The following is a 23,864-nucleotide window of genomic DNA, read 5'->3' as shown; positions in this document are numbered from 1 at the left end:
TAGCAGAGATATCTAAAAATAAAAAAGATCCATGTGAAAATGAAATGTCTTGGTTTAATGAAATATTTATTTTATCCTATACCTAGCTGAATGTGGTGTAACTCGCATGGTTGACATGGATTGTGGCTGTCAGTCAGGAATCAGGAAACCGACATACCTGTAGGTGTTTTAGGCTGTGTTTACATATGTGCGAATTGGATGTGGGTTTCCACGTATCAAATTCGAATGACATGCGAGTGGGACCTGCTCTCAATGGAGCCGGGTCACTCAGGTCCGGAGCAGCCACAAAGCATATTGCAAAAAGGTCCTGTGCGTGCCTGGGTCCTGTTCAGGTGCGAATTCACTTAAAACTGGTGAAAAGACATGCATCGGACCCAAGGCAGGAACCCGCCGCCGCACATATGTGAACCAGGCCTTAGGGAGGAATGTAATTTAGTTTAAAGCAGAGTGCATTTGCTGTGGTGATATGTTTAAAAGTCCAATATGCTATACAGGCCTCGACAAAACCCGGGCGCCAGGTCGCATTTGCGACTAGAATTAGCGACCTGGCGCCTGGGGTGCCCTGCAGAAGGTGTCCTGTCATTTTTGCACGGACTTCCGCGCACGGAGTGCACGGACTTCCGGGCCGTCCGAAAATTGAGGACCCGGCTTTTCGGCCTACTTGAGATGAGAGGCATCCAATGGGGAACTGGCGCCCTCTTGTGGTGGCCGGGAGTAATGACTGTTGTAATTACTGTTTCCACTGCCTGATTGTTCACCATGCATTACCATCTCCCTGTCCAGTTAGTTACCTTTGACAGGGAGTGTGGTTATTTATTATTAATTTAATTTATTTTTTAAATATAAAAACTAAATAATATTTTTTTCTTTTTAATTATTAAAAAAAAAAAAAAATATTTTTTTTTTCCTATTATTATTATTATTATTATTATTATTATTATTATTATTATTATTATTAAAAAAAATTATATATAATCTTTTTTTTTTTTTTTTTTCCTCATCGCCATGCCACAGCCGAAGGCCCCTTTCACATGGGCTGTCTGATCAGGTCCGTCTGTCAGTTTTTCAGGCAGACCTGATCGGACCCTTCATTCTCCTCTATGGAGCAGTAATCTGCCGCCATCTGATCCTGTCCTCCAAAAGCAGACGGATGGTGGTTCTATTTTCTATCCATCCCGTGGATCGGATCAGATGGCATCGGATGGAAAGAGACAGACAGTCTGTTTTCATCCAATTGCGCTAGAGGAGAGTGGGGTTCTAGTCGTATTTATGTGTAAATTTAGTATCCGTTTTATTAAATAAAGCTTGGTTGTTAGTTTAAAAAAAAAAAAAAAACTGGCTCCTAACTTTTTTAGCTGGCTCCTAGATTTCAGGAAAATTTGTCAAGCCCTGTGCTATGATAAATCAATCCCAGCTTATACCGATTTATATCATGACTGCATTTTGCCATGTAGTATACTTTTAACTTGGTGTTCTAATCTTGCATGCTTGCTCTTTCATGGTGGTGGTTGTTGTTATTATTATTTTAAATGTAGAGATTAGTCGACTGGCAACTGTAGGCTGGATAGATTACTGATACTATAGGGTTGATTTTATTAAAGGAATAGAGCTTGTTCACTTAGCAAGGGAATTTTCCCCTAGCTAAGTAAATGTGGTAAAATTCATTGCCAAATAAAGGTGAATGGAAATTTTGGTGCCAAAACCTAAAATGCAGGATACACTTTGCCCAAAAATGACAGGTTTAAAAATAAATAATTTATTTATAATATATTAAAGGTGCACGATTCTGGCAAAAATGTAATATATATATATATAAATTATTTTTGTATCTCATTATATAGATTTAATATTATTTTATGTTTAAGGATTACCCCCCTCCTCTCTATATATATATATATATATATATATATATATATATATATATATATAAAGAAGAGAGGGTAATCCTTAAAAATAAATGTAATATATATTCTAATGAAATGGATATATATAGATACACACATACTGCCGTTCAAAAGTTTGGGGTCACCAAGACAATTTCATGTTTTCCATGAAAACTCACACTTTTTTTCATCAAATGAGTTGCAAAATGAATAGAAAATTTAGTCAAGATATTGATGAAGTTCGAAATAATGATTTTTATTTGAAATAATAATTTTGTCCTTCAAGCTTTGCTTTCATCAAAGTATTGTCCATTTGCAGCAATTACAGCCTTGCAGACCTTTGGCATTCCAGCTGTCAATTTGTTGAAGTAATCAGAAGAAATTTCACCCCACGCTTCCTGAAGCACCTCCCACAAGTTGGATTGGCTTAAAGGGGCACTTCTTACGTACCATATGGTCAAGCTGCTCCCACAACAGCTCAATAGGGTTGAGACCTGGTGACTGTGCTGGCCACTCCATTTCAGACAGAAAACCAGCTGACTGCTTCTTCCCTAACTAGTTCTTGCATAGTTTGGAGGTGTGCTTTGGGTCATTGTCCTGTTGTAGGAAGAAAATGGCTCCAATCAAGCGCTGTCCACAGGGTATGGCATGGCATTGCAAAATGGAGTGGTAGCCTTCCTTATTCAAAATCCCTTTTTACCGTGTACAAAACTCCCACTTTACCAGCACCAAAGCAGCCCCAGACCATCACATTACCTCCACCATGCTTGACGGATGGCGTCAGGCACTCCTCCAGCATCTGTTTACTTGTTCTGCGTCTCACAAATGTTCTTCTGTGTGATCCAAACAGCTCAAACTTAGATTCGTCTGTCCATAACAGTTTTTTCCAATCTTTATCTGTCCAATGTCTGTGTTCTTTTGCCCATCTTAATATTTTTTCCTTTTTATTGGCCAGTCTCCGATATGGCTTTTTCTTTGCCACTCTGCCTAGAAGGCCAGCATCCCGGACTCACCTCTTCACTGTGGATGTTAAGACTGGCGTTTTGCGGGTACCATTTAATGATGCTGCCAGTTGAGGACCTGTGAGGCATCTATTTCTCAAACTAGAGACTCTAATGTACTTGTCCTCTTGCTTAGTTGTGCAGCAGGCCCCCCCACTTCTCTTTCTATTCTGGTTAGAGCCCATTTGGTCTGTTCTCTGAAGGGAGTAGTACACACCATTGTAGGAAATCTTTAGTGTCTTGGCAATTTCTCACATGGAATAGCCTTCAATTCTCAGAACAAGAATAGACTGTCAAGTTTCCGAAGAAAGTTCTCTTTTTCTGGCCATTTTGAGAGTATAATCAAACCCACAAATGCTGATGCTCCAGATACTCAACTAGCTCAAAGGAATGGCAGTGTTATAGCTTCTCTAATCAGCACAACAGTTTTCAGCTGTGCGAACATAATTGCACAAGGGTTTTGTATTCATCAATTAGCCTTTTAACACGGTATAGCTAACACAATGTGTACCATTAGAACACAGGAGTGATGGTTGCTGGAAGTGGGCCTCTGCACACCTATGTAGATATTCCATTAAAAATCATCCGTTTCCAGCTAGAATAGTCATTAACCACATTAACAATGTCTAGACTGTCCTGCTGATTAATGTTAACTTCATTGAAAAAAAAAACAGCGCTTTTCCTTAAAAAATAAGGACATTTCTAAGTGACCCCAAACTTTTGAACAATAGTGTGTGTGGGTATATATGTGTGTGTGTGTATGTGTATGTGTGTGTATGTATGCATATATATATATATATATATATATATATATATATATATATATATATATATATATATATATATATATATAATAATTAGGGCTGCACCATTAATCGTTTGAGAATAGCAATCTCGATTCACCCCCTATGCGATCTCGCACTCGAAATTCTGCGATTCTGAGTGGCGGCCGCGGCGGTGCCAGCCTGGAACGCAAATTGAGGTCGAGGCTCTGGTGAGTTCTTTCTGATAGTTTAGCCCACTCTCCATTCCAGGATTTAAGATCCTTTTGCCAGAATGGAAAACATCAAGAGCAAATGGAAGGACGCACAGCCGTGGTCCATTTCAATCTCTTCATCGTCCCCTACGGGAGTCTGGTTGATGGGAGACCCCCCCCCCCAAGACTACCAGACTAGTGTGATGGGGACTAGGGTGGCCGAATGTGTGCACAAATGGTAAAGGCAATTTTTTGGGATCCAGGAGTGCCATCTACAGTAAAACGGTTACTTTTGGTGCTTTGACATCACCCTCCAGAACCTTTCTTCATCCTGACCAGAATAGCACATTCCCCTCAGAAGGTGAATGTCCTCTCTGATTACATCAATATTATACGTCTGCAATGGGGAATTATTCTAAGTCCTCTCTCAGAGAGATTTACAGGCTTCCTTCTCTGTGTCCCGAACAAAGACTGAGTCTCGCTGTGAGATGGACATTTCCAGTTCGTGGGTCTTCCTTTCAGGGCTATCCGCCTCACCAATGACCTTTATGGAGGTTCTAATCTCAGTGTAGCCCCTCTGAGGAAACGGGGGTGCTTCAAATCCACCATTACTTGCATGGTATTCTACTGTTGGCTCAAAGTCCAGATGGCCTACTACTCCAAAATTGAATTTTTCTGGCCAGCCTGAGAAGTTTTGGCTGGATAGGAGGTGCCAAGACAGTTGGAGCAGACCTGACTAATCATCGATACGGAGCCCCAGTTCAATGCTCATGCAAGCACTTTTTCTCCTCCTTTTTGAATGGGCCAAGCAGCTGTCAGCTTCCCAATGCAGGGGTCTCTTGGAAACAATGATGTCTTGCATCCCTATGTTGCCCTGGGCACACTGGATTCTCTGGATGTCCAATTAATTTTCTTTTTGCAATGCAAAAGGCAGCCGATTTTAAAGTGCTTCTTCCCAGATGTGCAGCAGCCTCTGGTGATGGATAGGCCAGGGGACCCTCACTTGATTCCTTCGGGTAGGTTCATTTTCCGGGACCATTGTCACCACTGATGCCAATACTTGGTTCCAAATGAATGGGTCTTTAATCAGAAGAACTTGTCCATATTATTTAGGTATGGGGCCACCCTCAACTGAGTCTGTTTGCATCACCATCCATTCACAAGATGTCTCTCTTCCTACCCTCACCTGTTGGTGGAGAAAGTGGATGCCCTCACTCACTCAAGAAATAGTCATCTAGCAGATGCCTTTCCTCTACTACATTTGGTCATAAAGTTCCAGGGGAGACTGTTGTCTGAGAGTCTCACTATGATGGCAAACATGCCTATTGGCCTGCAGGCCTTGGGTTTACTCTAGCCATGGAATCTAGGCAGGACCAGGCACTTCAACTACCAGTGTTTCCACAACACCTGTCCCATGATGGCCTGTAAATGGGGGGGGGGGGGGGGATTGGAGGAATTGGTCTGTCTTCTAGAAGAGGTTAAATCCTGACAAGGTTCCAGAAAAACGTTAACAAATCTATTTATACTCCATAGTTCACAAGTTCGCAGCCTGAGCAAAATTATGATCCTTGTAACCCCTGGAGGTTGCAATCTTTTCCTCACACGGTAATGGATTTGTTGCTCAGCATAGTCCTCTAAGGGCTTACATTTCTGCTTGCACCAGGGAAAATGGGTAAGCGAGCTGCCAGGGGAATGGTTTATGAGGTTGGTCTTGAGACTTTGCCCTGAGGAGGAATAATGTTCCCCAGTAGGTTTTTATTCTGGTGCTGGTTTTCTTGCCAGGACTCTGTTTGCATTGTCAGAAAGCAGTCCTCAGTGGGACATCACTCACGAGGCAGTGTCCCTCAATAACTTCAAGGGGCAGAGTATTGGTTCTGCAAGCACTTGGAGCTAATGAGTCCTATATCTTATTCCTTCTGGACAAGTTGGGGCCTATGCTGCCCGAGCACCTTTGTTCCCAAGGTGGTTTCTGTTTTCATCTTACAAAGTAGCGGTTTCATCCTTTCCGGCAGAGGCAGTACCTAACCTACACTGGATGTACCAAGTGTCTAAAATGCCTACCTTTAAGCAGCTTACTAGGTAAAATCTTCCAGAAGGCTGTTTGCTTTCCCTGCAGCAAAACCTTGTCATCTTGGAGAGTCAAGGTCATCCAGAAAACTTACACTGCAATCAGGCAAGAGCCTCCAGAAGTGATACAGGTTTATTCAGCTAGGTCAGTTTTTACACCTTTAAATTTGGGCATTTGCCTATAGAGACCACTGCAAAGCCACAGCCTGGTTGACGTGGTGCACTTGTCCAGGCTGCTGCTTTACAGGGAAGATTCAGGGGCTTGTACATTAATGGGCTTCAACAGAATTATTGTCCAGGCATCCATGTCCATTGTAAAAAAGTTTGATTATACTTTTTTTTTTTTTTTTAACAGAAACGTTTTATTAGTTTAAAACAAGTTATAAATTAACAGTGCCAACAAGGTATGGATACACCGTGAGCAAAAATGATAACAGACAATCCAAAGAGAGCAAATGCACATAAATAACAGACATATTAATGAAACAGACAGAGATACTGGCCGACATCTAAAGAGACAGTATGAACCTCAGGGCCTCAATAATGCACAGTCCCCCGAGACCCCGGGTCCCCTGGGAGGGGGAGGAGTTGGGGGGAGCTCCAGGAGGTCGAGCCGCGGGGGAGCCGGGACGCAAAAACGCCCCCGCACCCCCCCACGTCCCACACCCACATGGTAACAACCCCGCCACCAGGGCCCCGGAAGCAACAACAACACACCAGGGTTGGGTCTACAGTGGTCTAGCTGCAATCCAAACATCCCATATCTTCCCAAATTTTTGAGGGCATTGACGCCCCATATAGGTCAGCTTGTAGAGGGGCAGAGCCGCATCCACCAATGCCCTCCATTGTGCAACCGTGGGGGGGTCAGCCCCCTTCCATTTCAGCAGCAGCGCCTTACGGGCATAGAAGCAGAGGAAGAACAGTAGAAGCTTAGAATACTTTGCCTGGGTCACCAGCTCCCCCATCCCCAAAAGGAGGACCCTAGGGTCTAAGGGCACCGGCACCTGCAGCACCGCGCTGAGCTCCCGGACAACGCCCTTCCAATAATCCTGAAGGAGCTGGCATTCCCACGTAACATGGAGAAATGTGCCTACCGCCTGCTGGCATTTAGTGCATAAGTCAGAGTGGGCGCTGTAAATCCTGACCAAACGTTGCGGGGTGTAGTATGCCCTATGCAAGAACTTCAGTTGAATAAATCTATCTCTGGCCGAGATTACCGTGGGGATATAATGAGGAAGACATTGATCCCAATCATCCTCCAACAATGTGGGGATATCCTGCCTCCACTGTCAGAGCAGATGGGGGTCATGAGCTAGCCGACCACAAGTAAGTCTAAGGTAGATAGAAGACAGCAGTTTATCAGCATTACGCGTGGTCAAAAACCTCTCCACCACGTGGGGGGCAAGTGTAGGAGATGCCGGGAATTGAGCCTGGGCCGCATGTCTAAGTTGTAGAAACCGAAACAGCATCCGGGACGGGAGATGGAATTTGTCTCGCAGAGCCTGGAAGGTCAGCAGGGAACCCGAGGGCATTATGTGTTGTATCATAGTCACTCCATACCGCGCCCATTGATTATACTTTTTAGCCCTCCCTGTTTAGCTCCCTATTTATCAAATGTATTCTGCCATGTTGGCGTCAGGAAAATGGAAAATTGTATCACATACTTAGCCTAATTTTCCTTTCCTGTCGCCAATACATGGCAGCATACGAACCCTCCCTCTGATCCTTGTTCTTTATACTGAGAATGGGGGAGTTTGCTGTCAGTCAGACTTTTATAGATTTAAACAGATGCTGTGGGTGGATATAGGGACAGAGCTATATCATATGTATGCTGCCATTTATTGGCATCATGAAAAGGAAAATTACTGTAAGTATTTGATACAATTTTCCATTGTCTTGTCTTTGCATTTTTGGTCAGTCAAAAAAACTGCACCAAAAACGCATCTCCCCGTTGAAATGCTCTGAAAAGCAGCAAGAACACATCAATAACACAACTGTTACATTTTTGATCCGGTTTTTGAGTTACATGGCCTAAAAAACAAAAACACACAATAAAATCGCAGAAAAATCATCTGCGTTTTCGCTGCAATTATCGGCACCTTTTTCTTTATGGGTAAAATGCAAAAAAACACCATGTTTTGACTGACAACATTTGGGTGCATCTCTAATCACGAGCAAGGAAAACTAAAAAAAAAAAAATTATTTTTCCTTGCACATGATTAGATGATAGAAGTCTCCAGAGTGTTACCTTATTCTTCATTTGAAGTGTGTTTTGTTAGTTGTTTGTGTGTGTGTGGGTGTGTGTGTGTATGTATATATGTGTGTGTGTGTATATATATTCTACAGTATCTTTTGTTATCTCACTTTTGTTGCCAGCAGTTTAGACATTAATGGCTGTGTGTTGAGTTTTTGAGGGGACAGCAAATTTACACTGTTATACAAGCTGTACACTCACTACTTTACATTGTAGCAAAGTGCCATGTCTTCAGTGTTGTCACATGAAAAGATCTAATAAAATATTTACAAAAATGTGTGGGGTGTACTCACTTTTGGGAGATACTGTTGTGTGTGTGTGTGTGTATATATATTCACCTAGGTGGATTCAGCATCAATCTGACCCCGCATCGGTCTCCTACCAGCTCTAAGACCGAGGACTAAGCGATCAAATGTCGCTGATTGCCCAGTTCTTGGTCTTCAGCCTGTAGAATGCTGGGGACTGTCAATCCCCCCTCTGCTCTTCCCCTCCAGTGCTCACTGGAGCGCTGGGCTGTGGAGAAAGTGGGGGCAGCTGACTCAGGCTCTCAGCTGAGAGGCTTTACCAGCTGCCAGTACAGGCATCTGGGTGGATCCCAACCATGGGATCTTTTCAGAGCCTGGACCGACTCTGTGATGTCAGCCGCTTTAGCAACAGGCCACAGGAGTGCAGAATGAACTGCACTCCTGTGAGCTATAGAATTAGTTTAGCCAAAAATGCTTTTGAATTCCCTTTGTCAAACAACCTTACTTGCCTTTTGTAAATCAACCTTACTGACTCAACAGCTGTAAAAAAATAAAAATAAACTACAGGAAGTACATGGTTTTTAGTGAGTTAGCTAACTTAAGCTGACGATATATGGATCGCAATTCAGCCAGTTTTGCATGCAGGTACACAAGTCCATCCCCTGCAGCAGCTGGTGGGAGTGGGGGGGGGGAGGGGGAGCGGCAGTGCTGCGGGGGGTACTAGGGGAGCACAGGGGCCTGGAGGCAGCAGAAGAAAATAACCTAGATAGGAGGGGTGGCATATATCGATATCCGTTCTCCTCCTGCAGCTGCTTATATGCCTCCTCTCCTGGCGCATGGGGCTGGGTCGCAATTGTGACCCCCCCCCCTTATAATTATGCCCCTGCCCCTTTCCATACTTTAAAAGCATTATATTTACATGAGAATAACTGTTAATTTACTGTAAGGTAAAGAAAAATGTTGTGTGGGGGGGCTCTATGATTATTTTTTACAGCATTTCATGATTGTTTTCCTTTACATACAGGTACCATTAAAGTTATTCATAGATTTGATCTAAAATGGCATTATCTGCTCCTCTCATAAGTGCTCTGTATAGACTTTAGGAACAAAAGCACTTTCTGTTAAACCACGCGTTTTCAATCCTTTTGCTTATATGCAAATTTTCATTTAACCATGGAAATCAATCAGACATTTGCTTTGTGCCTAACAAGACAGATAAGTTAATTGCTGATTGTTATTATCTAAATGTACTTTGGAAACTTAATGCGTTATATTAATAATTATGGCTTTTACTTTGTGACATTGTTTGTAAGGTTCATACATCATCTTTAATTGTTTCCACAGGGCCTGTATTATTCTTACTTCAAATCAGTCATTGAAGCTCCATCATTTTTTTCAGGATTGCATCATATCATGAATGATAATGTTACAGAATATCCTAGTGTAATAAATACTTTGCAAAGATTTAATCTGTATCCAGAGGTAAGAATTGTATGTATAAAATCTGTGTGTCATACAGTATAGGTACATTTAATCTTATGGTGGCTATGGATTCCTTTTTTTTTTTTTTTTTTTTTTTTGATCAGCCAGTAGGCTAATAACAAATAAATAAATAAGTGAATTCCTCCATCCACAAGGTGGACAGAGAAGTCTGCCTCAATGAGACGTTGTATTATGACAGAGGGACTCTCCACTGTCTGAATACGCTGATCTAACAATTGACTTCTGTCAAACGGGGATGGCCATACATCTGTTGCAGTTCCACCAGTCCCTGCTGAACCAGCCAAATTTTAATCTGTGTATGGCCAGCTTTTGGAGTTGGGCTTCTACCACCAGAAAATGCATCATTAAAGAAGAACTGTCCTAAAATCTCCCAGTACAAATTTATTTGGGGAGGTATTGGTTTCCCAAAAGTAAGCAATATTTTTTTGGGTGGGTGTGATTTTCAGTAGCATAGACTAAGTCCAATTTTACCAAAGGTATGTATGCCACCCTGTTTAATAAAGGGTTACAAAGTCATATAAGTAATGATAAATTGATAATTGATAAATTGATCCAGCAAAGACCTATTATACCATGACTGTACTTTGCCTTGTAGTATTTTTTAACTTAGTTTTGTAATCTTACATTCTATTTTAAATGTAGAGATTAGTCGATTTGCAACTGTAGACTGGATAGATTATTGATACTATAGGGTTGATTTATTAAAGGAATGGAGCATTTCCCCTAGCCAAGTGAATGCTATAAAATTCACTTTACAAGGAACAGCCAATCACCGGCAAGGAAAATTTTAAAAACAATATTTTTGTATGCACATGATTAGATGATGGAAGTCAGCAGAGTTTCACCTCCTTCTTTTTAAGTATGAGATTAAAAAAAAATAATTTATCTAGGTGGATGCAGCATCGGCCCAATGCTGCATCTGTCCCCTGCCAGCTTCAAGACTGAGAACTGAGTGATGAAACACCTACATTTTGCCAAGTGCATGTATATCAGCCTGTTAAAGGTCTGCTTTCATTGCTGACCCATTTTTGAAGTTACAGTCTGTAAGTTGTCATTAATTCTGATGTCTTTCTTTGCCTGTGTACTTGTAAACTGTGGTTTATTATAAAGAAGCACTGACTTCTTGAAATAAATCACTGAAAGGGGAACAGCCTGGGACAGACTGGAGGTACCTGTTTTTTTTTTTTAGCTAAATCTAGCCACACTTCTATTTTTAATGATCTGAAGTTTTTTAATTGGTAAAACTGCCTTTTAAACAGACACATCTAGGGCAAAGTTTAGCTAAGGTTTTATTTCTAAACCTTATTTAACTAAGATTTGTGGTGAATTTTGGGATATATTGCCACTGTAACATTTTGGCCTTTTCTTTAAATTGCTGTTTTTTTTTTTTATTTGTACAGAGTTGCATAGCTACAGAAGGGATAATTCCTAGATCTTAGCACAGTTGGAGATTTTTCCACCTTTTTTAGTTTATTTTTATTAAACCAGAAGATTTGCGTTTTAAATCTTGTTGCCTATAGCATCAAATCCTTTTCTCCATGCAGGTGATTTTGGCCAGCTGGTTCCGTACTTTTACCACAACAATGAAATTTGTTGGCATTGAGACTAAAATCTGCTGGACAGTTAATCGAGGAGATGATCTCAGTCCCGTTGAAAGCTGCGAAGGTAATTGAAGATGACATTTTGCCTAGAAATGTTCTTTTACTCTTGAGAGTTAATTTGTATTGTTTTCTTTCTTCAGGTCTTGGTGATCCGGCCTATTTTTATGTCACCTTTATATTTATTTTAAATGGACTAATGATGTCATTATTCTATACTTATGGGACCTATTTAAGGTAAGCAATTCTACGCAGAATTATTTGTGTAGAAATGGCAGTGCACCAGTGAGGAAAATGTATTTAAAGTGAAACTCTAATGATGTTGGATCCTTTTTTTATTTATTTTTTTATTTAAACTAATGTTTTATTTATACACTGCTCAAAAAATTAAAGGAACACTTTGAAAACACATCAGATCTCAATGGGGAAAAATATGCTGGATATCTGTACTGATATGGACTGGGTAATTTGTTAGTAATGAAAGGATGCCACATCATTAAATAGAAATGAAAATTATCCATCCACAGAGGGCTGAATTCAAAGACACCCCAAAAATCAAAGTGAAAAAAGTATGCAGCAGGCTTTTCCATTTCATTGCAGCAACTCAAAATGGTACTCGGTAGATAGCCCCCACGTGCTTGTATGCATGCCTGACAACGTCGGGGCATGCTCATTTAGAGATGGTGTCCTGGCGTATTTCTTCCCGGATCTGGACCAGGGCATCACTGAGCTCCCGGACAGACTGAGGTGCAACCTGGTGGCATCCGATGGACCAAAACATAATGTCTTAGAGGTGTTCTATTGGATTTAGGTCAGGCAAGCGTGGGGGCCATTTATTGGTATCAATTTCTTCATCCTCCAGGAACTGGCTGCATACTCTCGCCAAAGGAGGCCGGGTGACACACCAGGAGCAACCCAGGACCCACTGCACCAGCATAGGGACTGACAATGGGTTCAAAGATTTCATCCCAGTACCTAATGGCAGTCAGTCAGGGTGCCATTGTCTAGCCTGTAGAGGTCTGTGCCTCCCTTCATGGATATGTCTCCCCAGACCATCACAGATCCACCACCAAACTGTTCATGCTGAACAATGTTACAGACAGCAAAAAGTTCTCCACGGCTTCTCCAGACGCTTTCACATGTGCTTAGGGTGAACCTGTTCTTTTCTATGAAAAGCACAGGGCCCCAGTGTTGGACCTGCCAATTCTGGTGTTTAACAGCAAATGCCGATAAAGCTCCATGATGCTGGGCAGTGAGCACAGGGCCCATTAGAGGACCTCAGGCCACCCTCATGAAGTCTGTTTCTGATTGTTTGGTCAGAGACATTCACACCAGTGGCCTGCTGGAGGTCCTTTTGTAGGGTTCTGGCAGTGCTCATCCCGTTCCTCCTTGCACAAAGGAGCAGATACCAGCCCTGCTGATGGGTTAAGAACCTTTTTTGGCCCTGTCCAGCTCTCCTAGAGTAACTGCCTGTATCCGGAAATCTCCTCCATGCTCTTGAGACTGTGCTGGGAGACACAGCAAAGCTTCTGGCAATGGCACATATTGATATGCCATCCTGGAGGAGTTGGAATGCCGGTGCAACCTCTATAGAGTCCAGGTATCACCTCATGCTACCAGTAGTGACACTGACCCTAACCAAATGCAAAACTAGTGAAAAACATTTAGAAAAGATGAGTAGGGAAAAAACTTCAGTGGCCTCCACCTGTAAAACCATGCTGTTTTGGAGGTAGTCTCATTGTTGCTTATCTAGTTCACATATTAATATAATTAACACCAAAGCAGCTGAAAAATGATTAAAAACCCTCTCTGCTACTTAACTGACCAGATCAAGATCCCAGGAGTTTAATTGACTTGATGCTATATTCAGATTAAAAAGTTTGTTTTTTTTTCATTTCTTTTGAGCAGTGTATGTTTTATATATACACATTATTGCAAATCAACATTTAATACTGGAAAAAGATTTCAAGAGAACTATGGGTTAGCAGTAGTTTTCTTTTTCAATAATATTTATGGAAAGAGTATTTTAAGGTAATGACTGCCTTTCAAACCTTTGTAAAAACTAAGGCCTATAGTCAGCCCCGCTTAATTTATCAAAGAGCAAACATAATTGCGAAACCACTTCGCAGGCGGCATAAAATGTCAACATGGAAATAATGGCAACAGACTTCAGGTGTATTATACTGACAGTCATAGGATCACCATTGGAAATTTGCATCAACGTTACAAACATAAAAAAAGAAGAAAAAACTTAACTTATAGGCTATGCAGTGGGAAAGAAACAAGATTTTCTCTCAACTTATCCAGATGAGCTTACGTTTTATCACCGCCGGCTCAACCACAGGTTTCTTCCAAGCCACCAGAAGCACAAAGTAAATTAGAGCCTGCAAATGTCAAGGTATCCCTTCCACAGGTCCATTAAAGTGTTTGTAACCCTAAAAAAAAAAAAAAAAAAAAAAGAGAGAGATCCTGTTCCCTCATAGCAGGTTAAACAACACAGTGCTTGTGCTGTCTAAACCCCCCCCCCCCTCTATAAGCTGTAAAAACCTGGCCGATTCTGCCAGTCCCTTTGTGTTAACCAGGATAATCATGGCTACTGAACCCTGATTACTGTGGTCATTATTATGTGCCTCAGTCATCTTCAGCTCTCCTCTCTTCCCCTTCTCCTCCCTGCTTGTCAGCTCCGTGTATCTGTGTAAGCTGTGGTGTTGACGAAACGTTTATACAGCTCGGAGACACTGCCTCTTTATTGCTTCCGTGATAACACCTGTTTTCGAATGCAGTGTGAGTAGTAATTTGCGGTAAGCCCCAGAGGCCAGCATCTCAAGCTGTTGGGTACAATACGAAGCAGAAAGTGGACCCGTTGATCTAGGAAGTGTCCAATACCATACAGGCTTTTGTTAAGCTACCATTGGAACTCCTGGAGTCACAGGCCAGGTGGAAACTGGTTAATTAAAAACAGACGCAACGGGGGGTAGGGGGGACCGAAGTGACACTGATTTACACGGCGTGTCCCACAGACGCAACGAGTGTGATAGTGTAGGACAGAGAATTGCCCACTAATATCTTAACTTGGATCCACATCAAAAGGTCAATAGGCTGTGGCACACAGGTCATAGTATATATTTGAGCTGGATGATCTGGGCCACATGATAATTCTCTTTTGTTCATTGATGAACACAGCTCCTGAGAATCTTGACCAGTGGGTTATACTGCTACCTACAGGAGTAGCACACTAGGCAGAAAAAAAGGTTTGACTACACCTATGGGCAGTCCCAGGAGGTATACTCCCCCCTCTCTGTTATAAGTACTCGGTTTTTCTTCTGCCTAGTCAGGAGTAAAGACCTAGTTCCTTGCTGAAATCTCTGGTCCTGGCAATATTTTTTCTTTTTAAATTTTTTTCTCCTGGTGTTATTCCTGTGAGATCTACAATCAACTGCCGGATTGGGCGACTGGCTGGATATTCTAGATCCAGTGGTCATCCCAGTCTGGCCAGCGAGTGCACGCAGTCCACAGCTCCTCGCTAGGTTGGTCACAACCTAGCCCCACTTGATGGGGGCTGGCCTGCGAGTTAAACGTCTTGCGAGGTCACATATGACCAGGTTTCAGCCTGCGTCACAGCATTCCTCCTGGCTGACAGCTCCCCCTCTCCCTCCCCTCGATGGCGAGGGGTCCTGTCTTGAGCGGTGCCTACCTAGTTCCTGGTGTGGTGAGTAGCTGTCCCTTGGAGGGTTTTGGGGCGGACGCTGGCCCCTCCCTGGGACGTTTGGACCCCCAGGTTCCTCTCCTTTCCATATGGCCTCCCCCTGTGCCTTTGTGGTCCCTGTGGGTCATCTAGTCCCCCATTTACCCCCCCCTTCTTCTTAACATTGGGGTAGAGTGGCAAACTGAGCTACTTCTGGGGCAGGGTGCTTTACTGGCGACTAGGGGGGGTGGGGGGGGGACTGTACCTGGTGTACCCCCTTTCCTTGCCTGGGCTTCAGAGATTTCTCCTGGGTCCCTTGGAACCGCGTGGGGTCGCCATTTTGATGTAGCCTGTATTGTGTATAGGCCGGGGGACATGTTTTTGTGTAGTCTGGTGGTCATTTTGTGTTTGTCCAGCATTAAAATCATCAGCAGCCATTGCAGAGGAGCCTTCTGGACAGCGATTTCAGCTATGGGAGCCCCTCCTTATCCCTTGGGGCTGATTTCTGGGTCTCTTTCCTTCCTGGACGCTGAACATGGAGTGCTTCTATCCTGGTGCTGCCGGTGACTGTCTGGAGAGGTCCTCCCTCTATCTGCTGCAGGATGAGGGGTGTGCTCTGTTTCTGGCGACCAGGTGGTGTAACCAGCGTGGTGGGGATGTCCTTTAGCAGTGTTTTTTTGCATGTTTTGTGGGGTCCCTTTATTCCTCATGGAGTCTTTGAAAACATTTCCCCACCTGACCCCCCTCTCAGAGCCTGTGGGGCCCTCCAGTCCCGACCATCCATTGATGCACTAACAGCGGTCCTGGAGTCCTTTGTGTCCCGGGTGGAGGTGGCTTTTGGGCAGCGGGCTAGTAAAAAGCGCCCCCTGCCTTCCCCTTCCTAATCTGTCCCCTCAGATCCTGAATCTGATTTGGCAGCCACGGACAGGCCCCGCCCTGCGTGGTCTGTGGCCACGTGCCTTGATTTCTCAGATAGTGAGGATAGTTCTGTAGCCGCGCACGAAAAGGCACTGGTGGACGCACTGAATGTGTTTGTGCGTGAGACTGAAAAATTGGAGGACGCAGCTGAAGCTGTGGCAGAGGCACCAGTTCACTTTGGCACTCACAAGCGGTCTAGAGCAGCAGAGGTGTTTCCCTTCCCCCTCCTATTTTGACAGATTTGTCGAAAAAGAGTGAGAACGTCCAAAACGTCCCTTTTGTGGTCCGTAAGCTATTTGCAATGAGGTACCCCTTTGAAGAGTCCCTCTCTAGAAAGTGGACTGTTCCACCTACAAGATCGACCTACTCGGTCTCGTAACTTTCCGAGCCGTAGTATGAAAGCGGGAGACGCGATGGCTGTGTGTTTTCTCCTCAACGTCTCCCGCTTTCATACTACGGCTCGGAAAGTTCCGCTGTATACTGCTCGTTAAAGGTGCATGGATGCACCGAAGATTGGGAGTTGATATTGATTGTTTATTTTGAAATAAAGTGGTTTAAATGGTATAATCACTATTGGGGATTTCCTTTTTTTCATATAATATGGTGACACTCCGGTAATGGAATGGCAGAAGTCTTGATGGAGAGATTTACCTGATTCCTTTTAAAACTTCATTCATAACGTGTTATGAGCCACGGATCATTGGATGGGTCATCCCTGATTAGGAGCCCCTATTGATGAGCCTGATATAACCGTCCCTGAGGTGAGCGGCCATTCACAAGGGGGTGCACAGTGATTTAAGGATCCGTGACACTCTGGTCACTCACTACTCTGGGGAGCACCTGCCACCTTGTGGTGGTTTTGAGCACTGCAAGATATCGTTGTCTGCTCTGATTCACAAGGACTATTCTATATTTTTCATTTTCTTCTTTTTTGGACATTCATCTTCTAGCAAGCTTTTTATTTATTCACTTTGCACTTTTTTATAGGATCAATCTGTGTAGGATTATAGATAGATCTGATTATCATTTTGGTTTACATATTGATGCACTTTATTTTAACATTTGCATTACGCACTTATATGAATATTTATTGAATTCACTGAAAGTATATTTATATCATAGGAATTTTTTATAATATTCACTGGATCATTTATATTATAGTATTTTTTTATAATATTCACTGGATCATTTTTAGCATTTACAATACTCACCTTTATGAAAATTTATTGGATTTACTGAAAGTATATTTATATAATATTGATTTTTTGGAATAGTCACTGGATCATTGTTCACGTTTTATATACTATTTATATCAGATATTTATATCAATGAGGAGTATTAGGGATACACCCATTTGTACTTTGTACTTTATAGGTATCAGGCATTTATTGAAGACATTTACTATATTTTATAGATTTTTACTCTGCGCAACACATTTTTACATTTTAGATTATACACACTTTTTATGAGAAGTGAGGTGTTTGTGGCATTTTAAAAATCTAAATAGTGAGAGGTAGCTCGCAGGAACCCTTTTTCTTTTCGGGGGATTCCCCTGCTTGCACTGTCCTAGAAGGTGGCTTTTTTGGTGACTATCATCTCTGCGCGCAGGGTATCGGAATTGGCAGCAATGTCTTGCCGCACCACTTACTTAGTGATCCACAAAGATAAGGTGGTTCTTCGCCCCTGTCCGTCATTCCTTCCAAAAGTTTTTCTGACTCCCATTTGAATGAGGACATTGTGTTTCCTTCCCTGTGTCCCAGGTCGAAACGTCCCAAGGAAATTGTGTTGCATGCCCTGGATGTTGTTTCGGGCATCACACCTGGCAGCTACGGAGTCTTTTAAGAAGTCAGACTTACTTTTTGTACTCACAGGTGGGCCTCAAAAAAGGACTGTCTGCTTCGTCTGCAACCATTTCTAGATGGATCAGAAAGATGGTGACTCAGGCCTATTCGATTAAGGGTCAGGTTCCTCCTTTCCCTGTGAAGGCGCACTTTACTCGGGCGCTCAGTGCTTTTTGGACCTTCCGTCATCAGGCGTCAGTGACGCAGGTATGCAAGGTGGCTACCTGGTTGTCTGTACACACTTTCACAAAGTTTTATAAAGTGGATGTGTTGCCATCTGCGGATGCCTCTTTTGGCCGCAAGGTTTTGCAAGCTGATGTTTAGAGGGAGTTATTTTCAGGTTGGCTCCAGTTGTTTTCGGTAGACCTCTTGTTACCTGGTTAGCTACGTTTAGCCTTGGGTAATTTTAATTTTCATATGTTTTTTTTTTGCTGTTCCCACCCTTCATGTTTTGACACTGCTTTGGGACATCCCACTGGTCAATTTTTTCAGGAGCTGTATCCGTCAATGAACGAAAGAGAAAATGGGATTTTTGACTTACCGTAAAATCCATTTCTCTGATGATCATTGACGGACACAGCACCCACACCTCTATGGAGTTGTAATACTTCTGACACTGCTGGTAACAAAAATAATTCCCTTTAGCAGAGGGGGAGTATACCTGCTGGGACTGCCCATAACCTTTTTTCCTGCCTAGTGTCCTACTCCTGTAGGGGGTAATATAACCCACTGGTCAAGATTCTCAGGAGTTGTGTCAGTCAATGAACATCAGAGAAATTGATTTTACGGTAAGTCAAAAATCCCTTCCTTTTTTTTTTTTTTTTTTTTTTTTTTTTGAGGTCTGGAACACCCAACCCACGACCTCTTGAGTCCTGTAAAGTTTATATGTCAACAGTCTGACCCTGGGGAGGGGGGTCAAACAAAATGCAAAAGTTGATTCTGGAACCGTTGCAGATGAGCAGTCAGGACTGCCACAGGCCAAGTACAGAAATAATATAGAGTTTTTAAAGTAGCAGGAACATTTTAAGAGCCGCTATGCTACCCATCCACGATAAGTGACCCAAAGACTACCACACCTCCACCTCCTGTAGCAGTTTGGGAAACTGGGTGGAATAATTGGCTTTATAAATTGATGGTATAGAAGATCAATTTAATTCCTAGGTAGTAGAGGGAATGCAATTGCCAGGAAAAGTTGAACTGTAGTTTCAGGCTTAGCAGGACATCCTCATCTAGATTAACCGCTTGCCGACCAGCTGCCGTAGTTTTACTGCGGCGGGACAGATATGTCCCGCAAAATGATGTACCTGTACGTTGCTTCGCTGGACCGCTAGTGGGGATGCGCGTGTGCCAATTGGCCACAGGGGGAGCCAATCAGCAGGTCCGATGGCCGCGATTGCCGCCGGGTACCCACGATCACTCCCCGTGGAGACAGAACGGCGGTCAGCCATTGTAAAAATGGTAGACCGCTGTTCTGTCAGTAATGAACTCAGGGATCCTGTGTTCCTCTTATTTAGGAACACATGTGTCTGTGTTCATTCAGTGAATACAACGCCCACACAGTTAGAAAGCATCCCCTAGGGACACATTTAACCCTTTGATCAGTACAGTAGCAGTGCATATTTTTAGCACTGATTACTGTAGTAATCACTGGTCCCCCTAAAAGTGTCAAAAATGTCAGTTAGGTGTCCGATCTGTCATCTGCAATGTCGCAGTCCTGCTAAAAATCGCTAATCGCCGCCATTGCTAGTAAAAAAAAAAAAAAAAGAAAGAAAAATCTTTCCCCTAGTTCGTAGATGCGATAACTTTTGCGCAAACCAATCAATATACACCTATTGGGATTTTTTTGCCAAAAATATGTAGCAGAATACAAATTGGCCTAAAATGATTAAATAAAATTTATATTTTTTTACTTTTTGTCATTCCTAAAAAAAAAAAAAAGTAAAAAAATATTATTGTTTTCAGAATTATCGCTGTATTTTTTTTTTTTTGTTTATAGCGCAAAAAATAAAAATCGCAAAGGTGATCAAATACCACCAAAAGAAAGCTCTATTTGTGGGGAAAAAAAAGAATGTAATTTTTTTTTTTTGGGTACAGCATTGAACGACCATGCAATCGTCCGTTAAAGTAAGGCAGTGCCGTATTGCAAAAAATGGCCCGATCATTAAGGGGGTAAAACCTTCTGGTCCTGAAGTGGTTAGTATTAAGCGCCTCTGTTTTCGCCCAATTCATCTTCAAGCCAGAGAGATTTTTAAAGCGAAGTTCATCATAAGCGACAGTAGGTAAGTTTGAGGAAAAGCAGCAGATTGTCCACGAAAAGCGGGCATTTATGCTGGTTCCCTCTACTCTCCACCCCTAAGGAGCAGTAGCTTTCTATTTTATTGCTAGCCTGCCTGAATAGAACTTTGGACTGAGCCATTCCATAAGTGATGAGTCATTTCTCTGATTCATTCAGCTTGATGAGCAGTAAAAATTTTTGTTTATTATTTTTTTACAGCAGTGGTGGTCAACCTACAAAATATAGAGGCCCTCAAGTCGCCCCCTAAAATGGGTTGCACACTAGCTTAGTGTTTGCACATGTGCTCCTATTATAGGGTGACCAGACATTTCCAGGGACAGTCCCCTGATTGAGGACACTGTCCCCGGTCCAAATCTGTCCCTGGTTTTGTCCCCAGATTCAGGGCTGGATTAATGTAGACCGGGCATCCCATGCTGGCTGAGAAACAGCCTGGTGGTTCAGACACAGACTCCCCCTGCTAGACGATATCTTCTAAGTTGTTGCTTTTTTAAGTTTTCTCCCCCCCCCCAGCTTCGTCCTTGCTACCTGTGTGACAAAGGGGATTTTTCTATTCAGAAGATATTCTTCCCATATACAGCATTAAATTATGATGCACCCAGGAAAAATCTGTAATTTGTTAAAATAAGATCAGTTTGGGTTTGCATGTTCAAAAAATTAGCACAACAGTGACTCTTTCACAGGTTTGTGGTTTGTAATCATTAAAATTCAGAAAAACATTGCACTCACACATAGCCAGATGACGTCATCTGTGACACAAGGGGGCGTGGTCTCCCGATGACGTCATCTGGCGGCCACGCCCCTAATGGCTATATAATAAGCTGCAGAGACCAGAGGCCGGCATAATCGCTGAAGACGTCGTCGGAGGAGGACTGGAGGAAGAAGGACAGCCGACAGCCGACAGCAAAAGAGCAGAAGACCGGAGAGGAGAAGACAAGAAGATTGGACAGCAGAAGGGCGGACAGCAGAAGACCCTCGGAGAGGAGAAGACAGCAGAAGACCCCCGGAGAGGAGAAGACAAGAAGGGCGGACAGCAAAAGAGCAGAAGACCCTCGGAGAGAAGACAGCAGAAGACCCCCGGAGAGGAGAAGACAGCAGAAGATCCCGGAGAGGAGAAGACAAGAAGGGCGGACAGCAAAAGAGCAGAAGACCCTCGGAGAGGAGAAGACCCCCGGAGAGGACAAGAGCCAGATGAAGATTTTTAATAAATTTTCCAAAACGTCTCCTGTCGTCATTTCCATACACCGCATTTTATGGGGTGAATGAGTAGGGGTACAGTGTACCCCATACCCATTCACATAGGGAGGGGGTCCGGGATCGGGGGCCCCCTTGTTAAAGGGGGCTTCCAGATTCCGATGAGCCCCCTGCCCGCAGACCCCCACAACCACCGGCCAGGGTTGTGGGGATGAGGCCCTTGTCCTCATCAACATGGGGGCAAGGTGCTTTGAGGTGCGGGGTGCAGAGCCCCCCCTGCCCCAAAGCACCCACACCCCCCCCATGTTGAGGGCGTGTGGCCTGGTATGATCCAGGGGGGGTGGGGCCGCTCGCTAGTCCCCTCCCCTTTCCTGGCATGCCGGACTGCATGCTCGGATAAGGGTCTGGTATGGATTTTGGGGGGGACACCACGCCGTTTTTTCGGCGCGGGGCTACCCTCAAATTCCATACCAGATCCGAAGGGCCTGGTTTGGAACCTGGGGGGGAACCCCACGCCGTTTTTTTCCCCCATTTTGGCGTGGAGTTCCCCCTCAAGATTCTCACAGTGCAGGTCGCACCGCAAGTCGGATCACCCTGATCCGACCTGCAGTGTGACTTCCATTCAAATCAATAGGCTCCCATAGGGAACCATTGATTTTGAATGGAGGCAGAAAAAAACGCTGCTAACAGCTACTGTGGCCAAACGTGCAATAACGCTAGTAGAAAAAGCTACTGAAAGCACGTTTTTACAGCTGCTGTTTCCCGGCGTTATGTAAACAGCTTTGGAGCACGTTTTTATGACGCCCTGTGTGCATGGAGCCTAAACATCGTGGGCCCACAGGCCTCATGCTTGACAAAGGTGATCTACAACATTTTGAAGGAGCATAGAATGCCACCTATTGGCTGGATTAAAGATTACATAAAATGCATTATTTAATTAATACCTGACTTGAAAAAAAAATGTATATATATTTTCACAACTTATATCTTCTAGCCCTGATCATAATAAAGAAAATGTGTACAAAACCACTAACATTTCCTTTAAAGCAATACATACTGTAAATAGCAGAAAACTGATTTCTGCATACCACATCTGATGCCCTTTATAGGGCCAAAAACGCCTACAATCCAGGTTATAAAAAAGTTTTTCTGTGTATTAATTTTCTAGTGGCAGTTTACTTGGAGGAATTGTCACAGCCGTCTGCTTCTTCTATAACCATGGTGAGGTATGTACAATTAATTATTAAACATGCCTGTATACAGTATATGGTATATATTAGAATCACTGGAATAAATCTACTAATCTGATTTTTTTGCAAAATTTATTAAATTTGATGTGCATGCTGCATTGTGGCTTTTTTTTTTTTTTTTTTTTTTTTTTAATTATGGCTTCTTAAAACTGTAATAAATTTTAAAGTTTTCTGAAAAAGCATACTAGTATGCATCAAAAAACTATTCTGTAAAAATGTTTTGATGTATGGTCCTAATTGAGCTCCAACACCATTAGAAAATGCTATGCTCTGTTCGACTTGAGAAAAATACTGCTGCTCTGTGGGTAGAAGTATTATTCTCTCTGCAGTGGTCCAGCTTGCCTCCGCTTAGTTAGACTTACTGCTGTGCATTCAGCAACGTTCCCTTTCCTAGCTTTATTGTCCAATGTACTGGACTGATAATGTAAGCTGGAAAGAATCCCGTTACTTAAAGGACTTTTGAAAAAAGAGGAACCTCGCTCTTAAATTGTAATACTGCAGCTTTACCTTTTATGGTATCAGTTGATTTTTACATGTATTTTTTCTGTCAAGGCAGATGTATCGAGCTGTTTAGGCCATTTTATCTGCTGCTTAGATAACCGCCGATCCAGATAATCGCCATTCAGACTATCATATAACAGAGGTTTTGTCAGAATTACAGGAAAAACTAAAGGCTTTATAAAATGATTGTTTTACTTTCCTCCAGCAGCCCAGAGCATACATTGTAGTTCTGAACTGAGACAGGAGTCATGTCCTCTTCTGTGTGTGCCTCACATACTGAAACTAAGCTGTAATTTTTTACAATGACAAAAGAATTAAAGTAAACAGACCTATACCTGATCAATAAGTCTGCACTTGTTTAGCTTCTTATAAAAGTACATTTTTTTTTTTTTTTTAAATTATGCATTCCTGACTGTTAAGTGTTAAAATAGAAGTAAGACCCCGTTCACACTGGGGCGACCTGTCAGGCGACCTGGTCGCCTGACAGGTTGCCATAGGTTGCCTGCCATAGAGAAGCTGTGGACCCGTTCTAATAGGAGCGACACAAGTCGCTCCGACTTAGAAAAAGGGTCCGGAGGTTCTTTGGGGCGACCTGCATTAACTTCAATGTTATGAAGTCCGTGCCGGCCGCTCCGAGGTCGCGGTGCGAGCTGCG

At 43.0% G+C, this 23,864-nt stretch overlaps 1 protein-coding gene across 1 annotated transcript in view; it reads left to right on the top strand.

Annotated features, from left to right (window-relative positions):
• The window catches only part of DPY19L1 (dpy-19 like C-mannosyltransferase 1), a 137,138-nt gene that overhangs the window by 42,862 nt on the left and 70,412 nt on the right, over positions 1–23,864 (top strand). The window contains exons 5-8 of the mRNA XM_082258752.1: positions 9,771–9,908; positions 11,474–11,594; positions 11,671–11,764; positions 22,627–22,684. Of these exons, the coding sequence (XP_082114878.1) occupies positions 9,771–9,908; positions 11,474–11,594; positions 11,671–11,764; positions 22,627–22,684 (411 nt within the window). The remainder of the gene's footprint in view (positions 1–9,770; positions 9,909–11,473; positions 11,595–11,670; positions 11,765–22,626; positions 22,685–23,864) is intronic.

The sequence above is a fragment of the Pelophylax lessonae genome (genome assembly GCF_965119305.1).
Source record: "Pelophylax lessonae genome assembly, chromosome: 5".
Lineage (NCBI taxonomy): Eukaryota > Metazoa > Chordata > Amphibia > Anura > Ranidae > Pelophylax > Pelophylax lessonae.
Note: the sequence above shows the minus strand (reverse complement) of the source record. Positions and strands in the feature narration are given on the sequence as shown.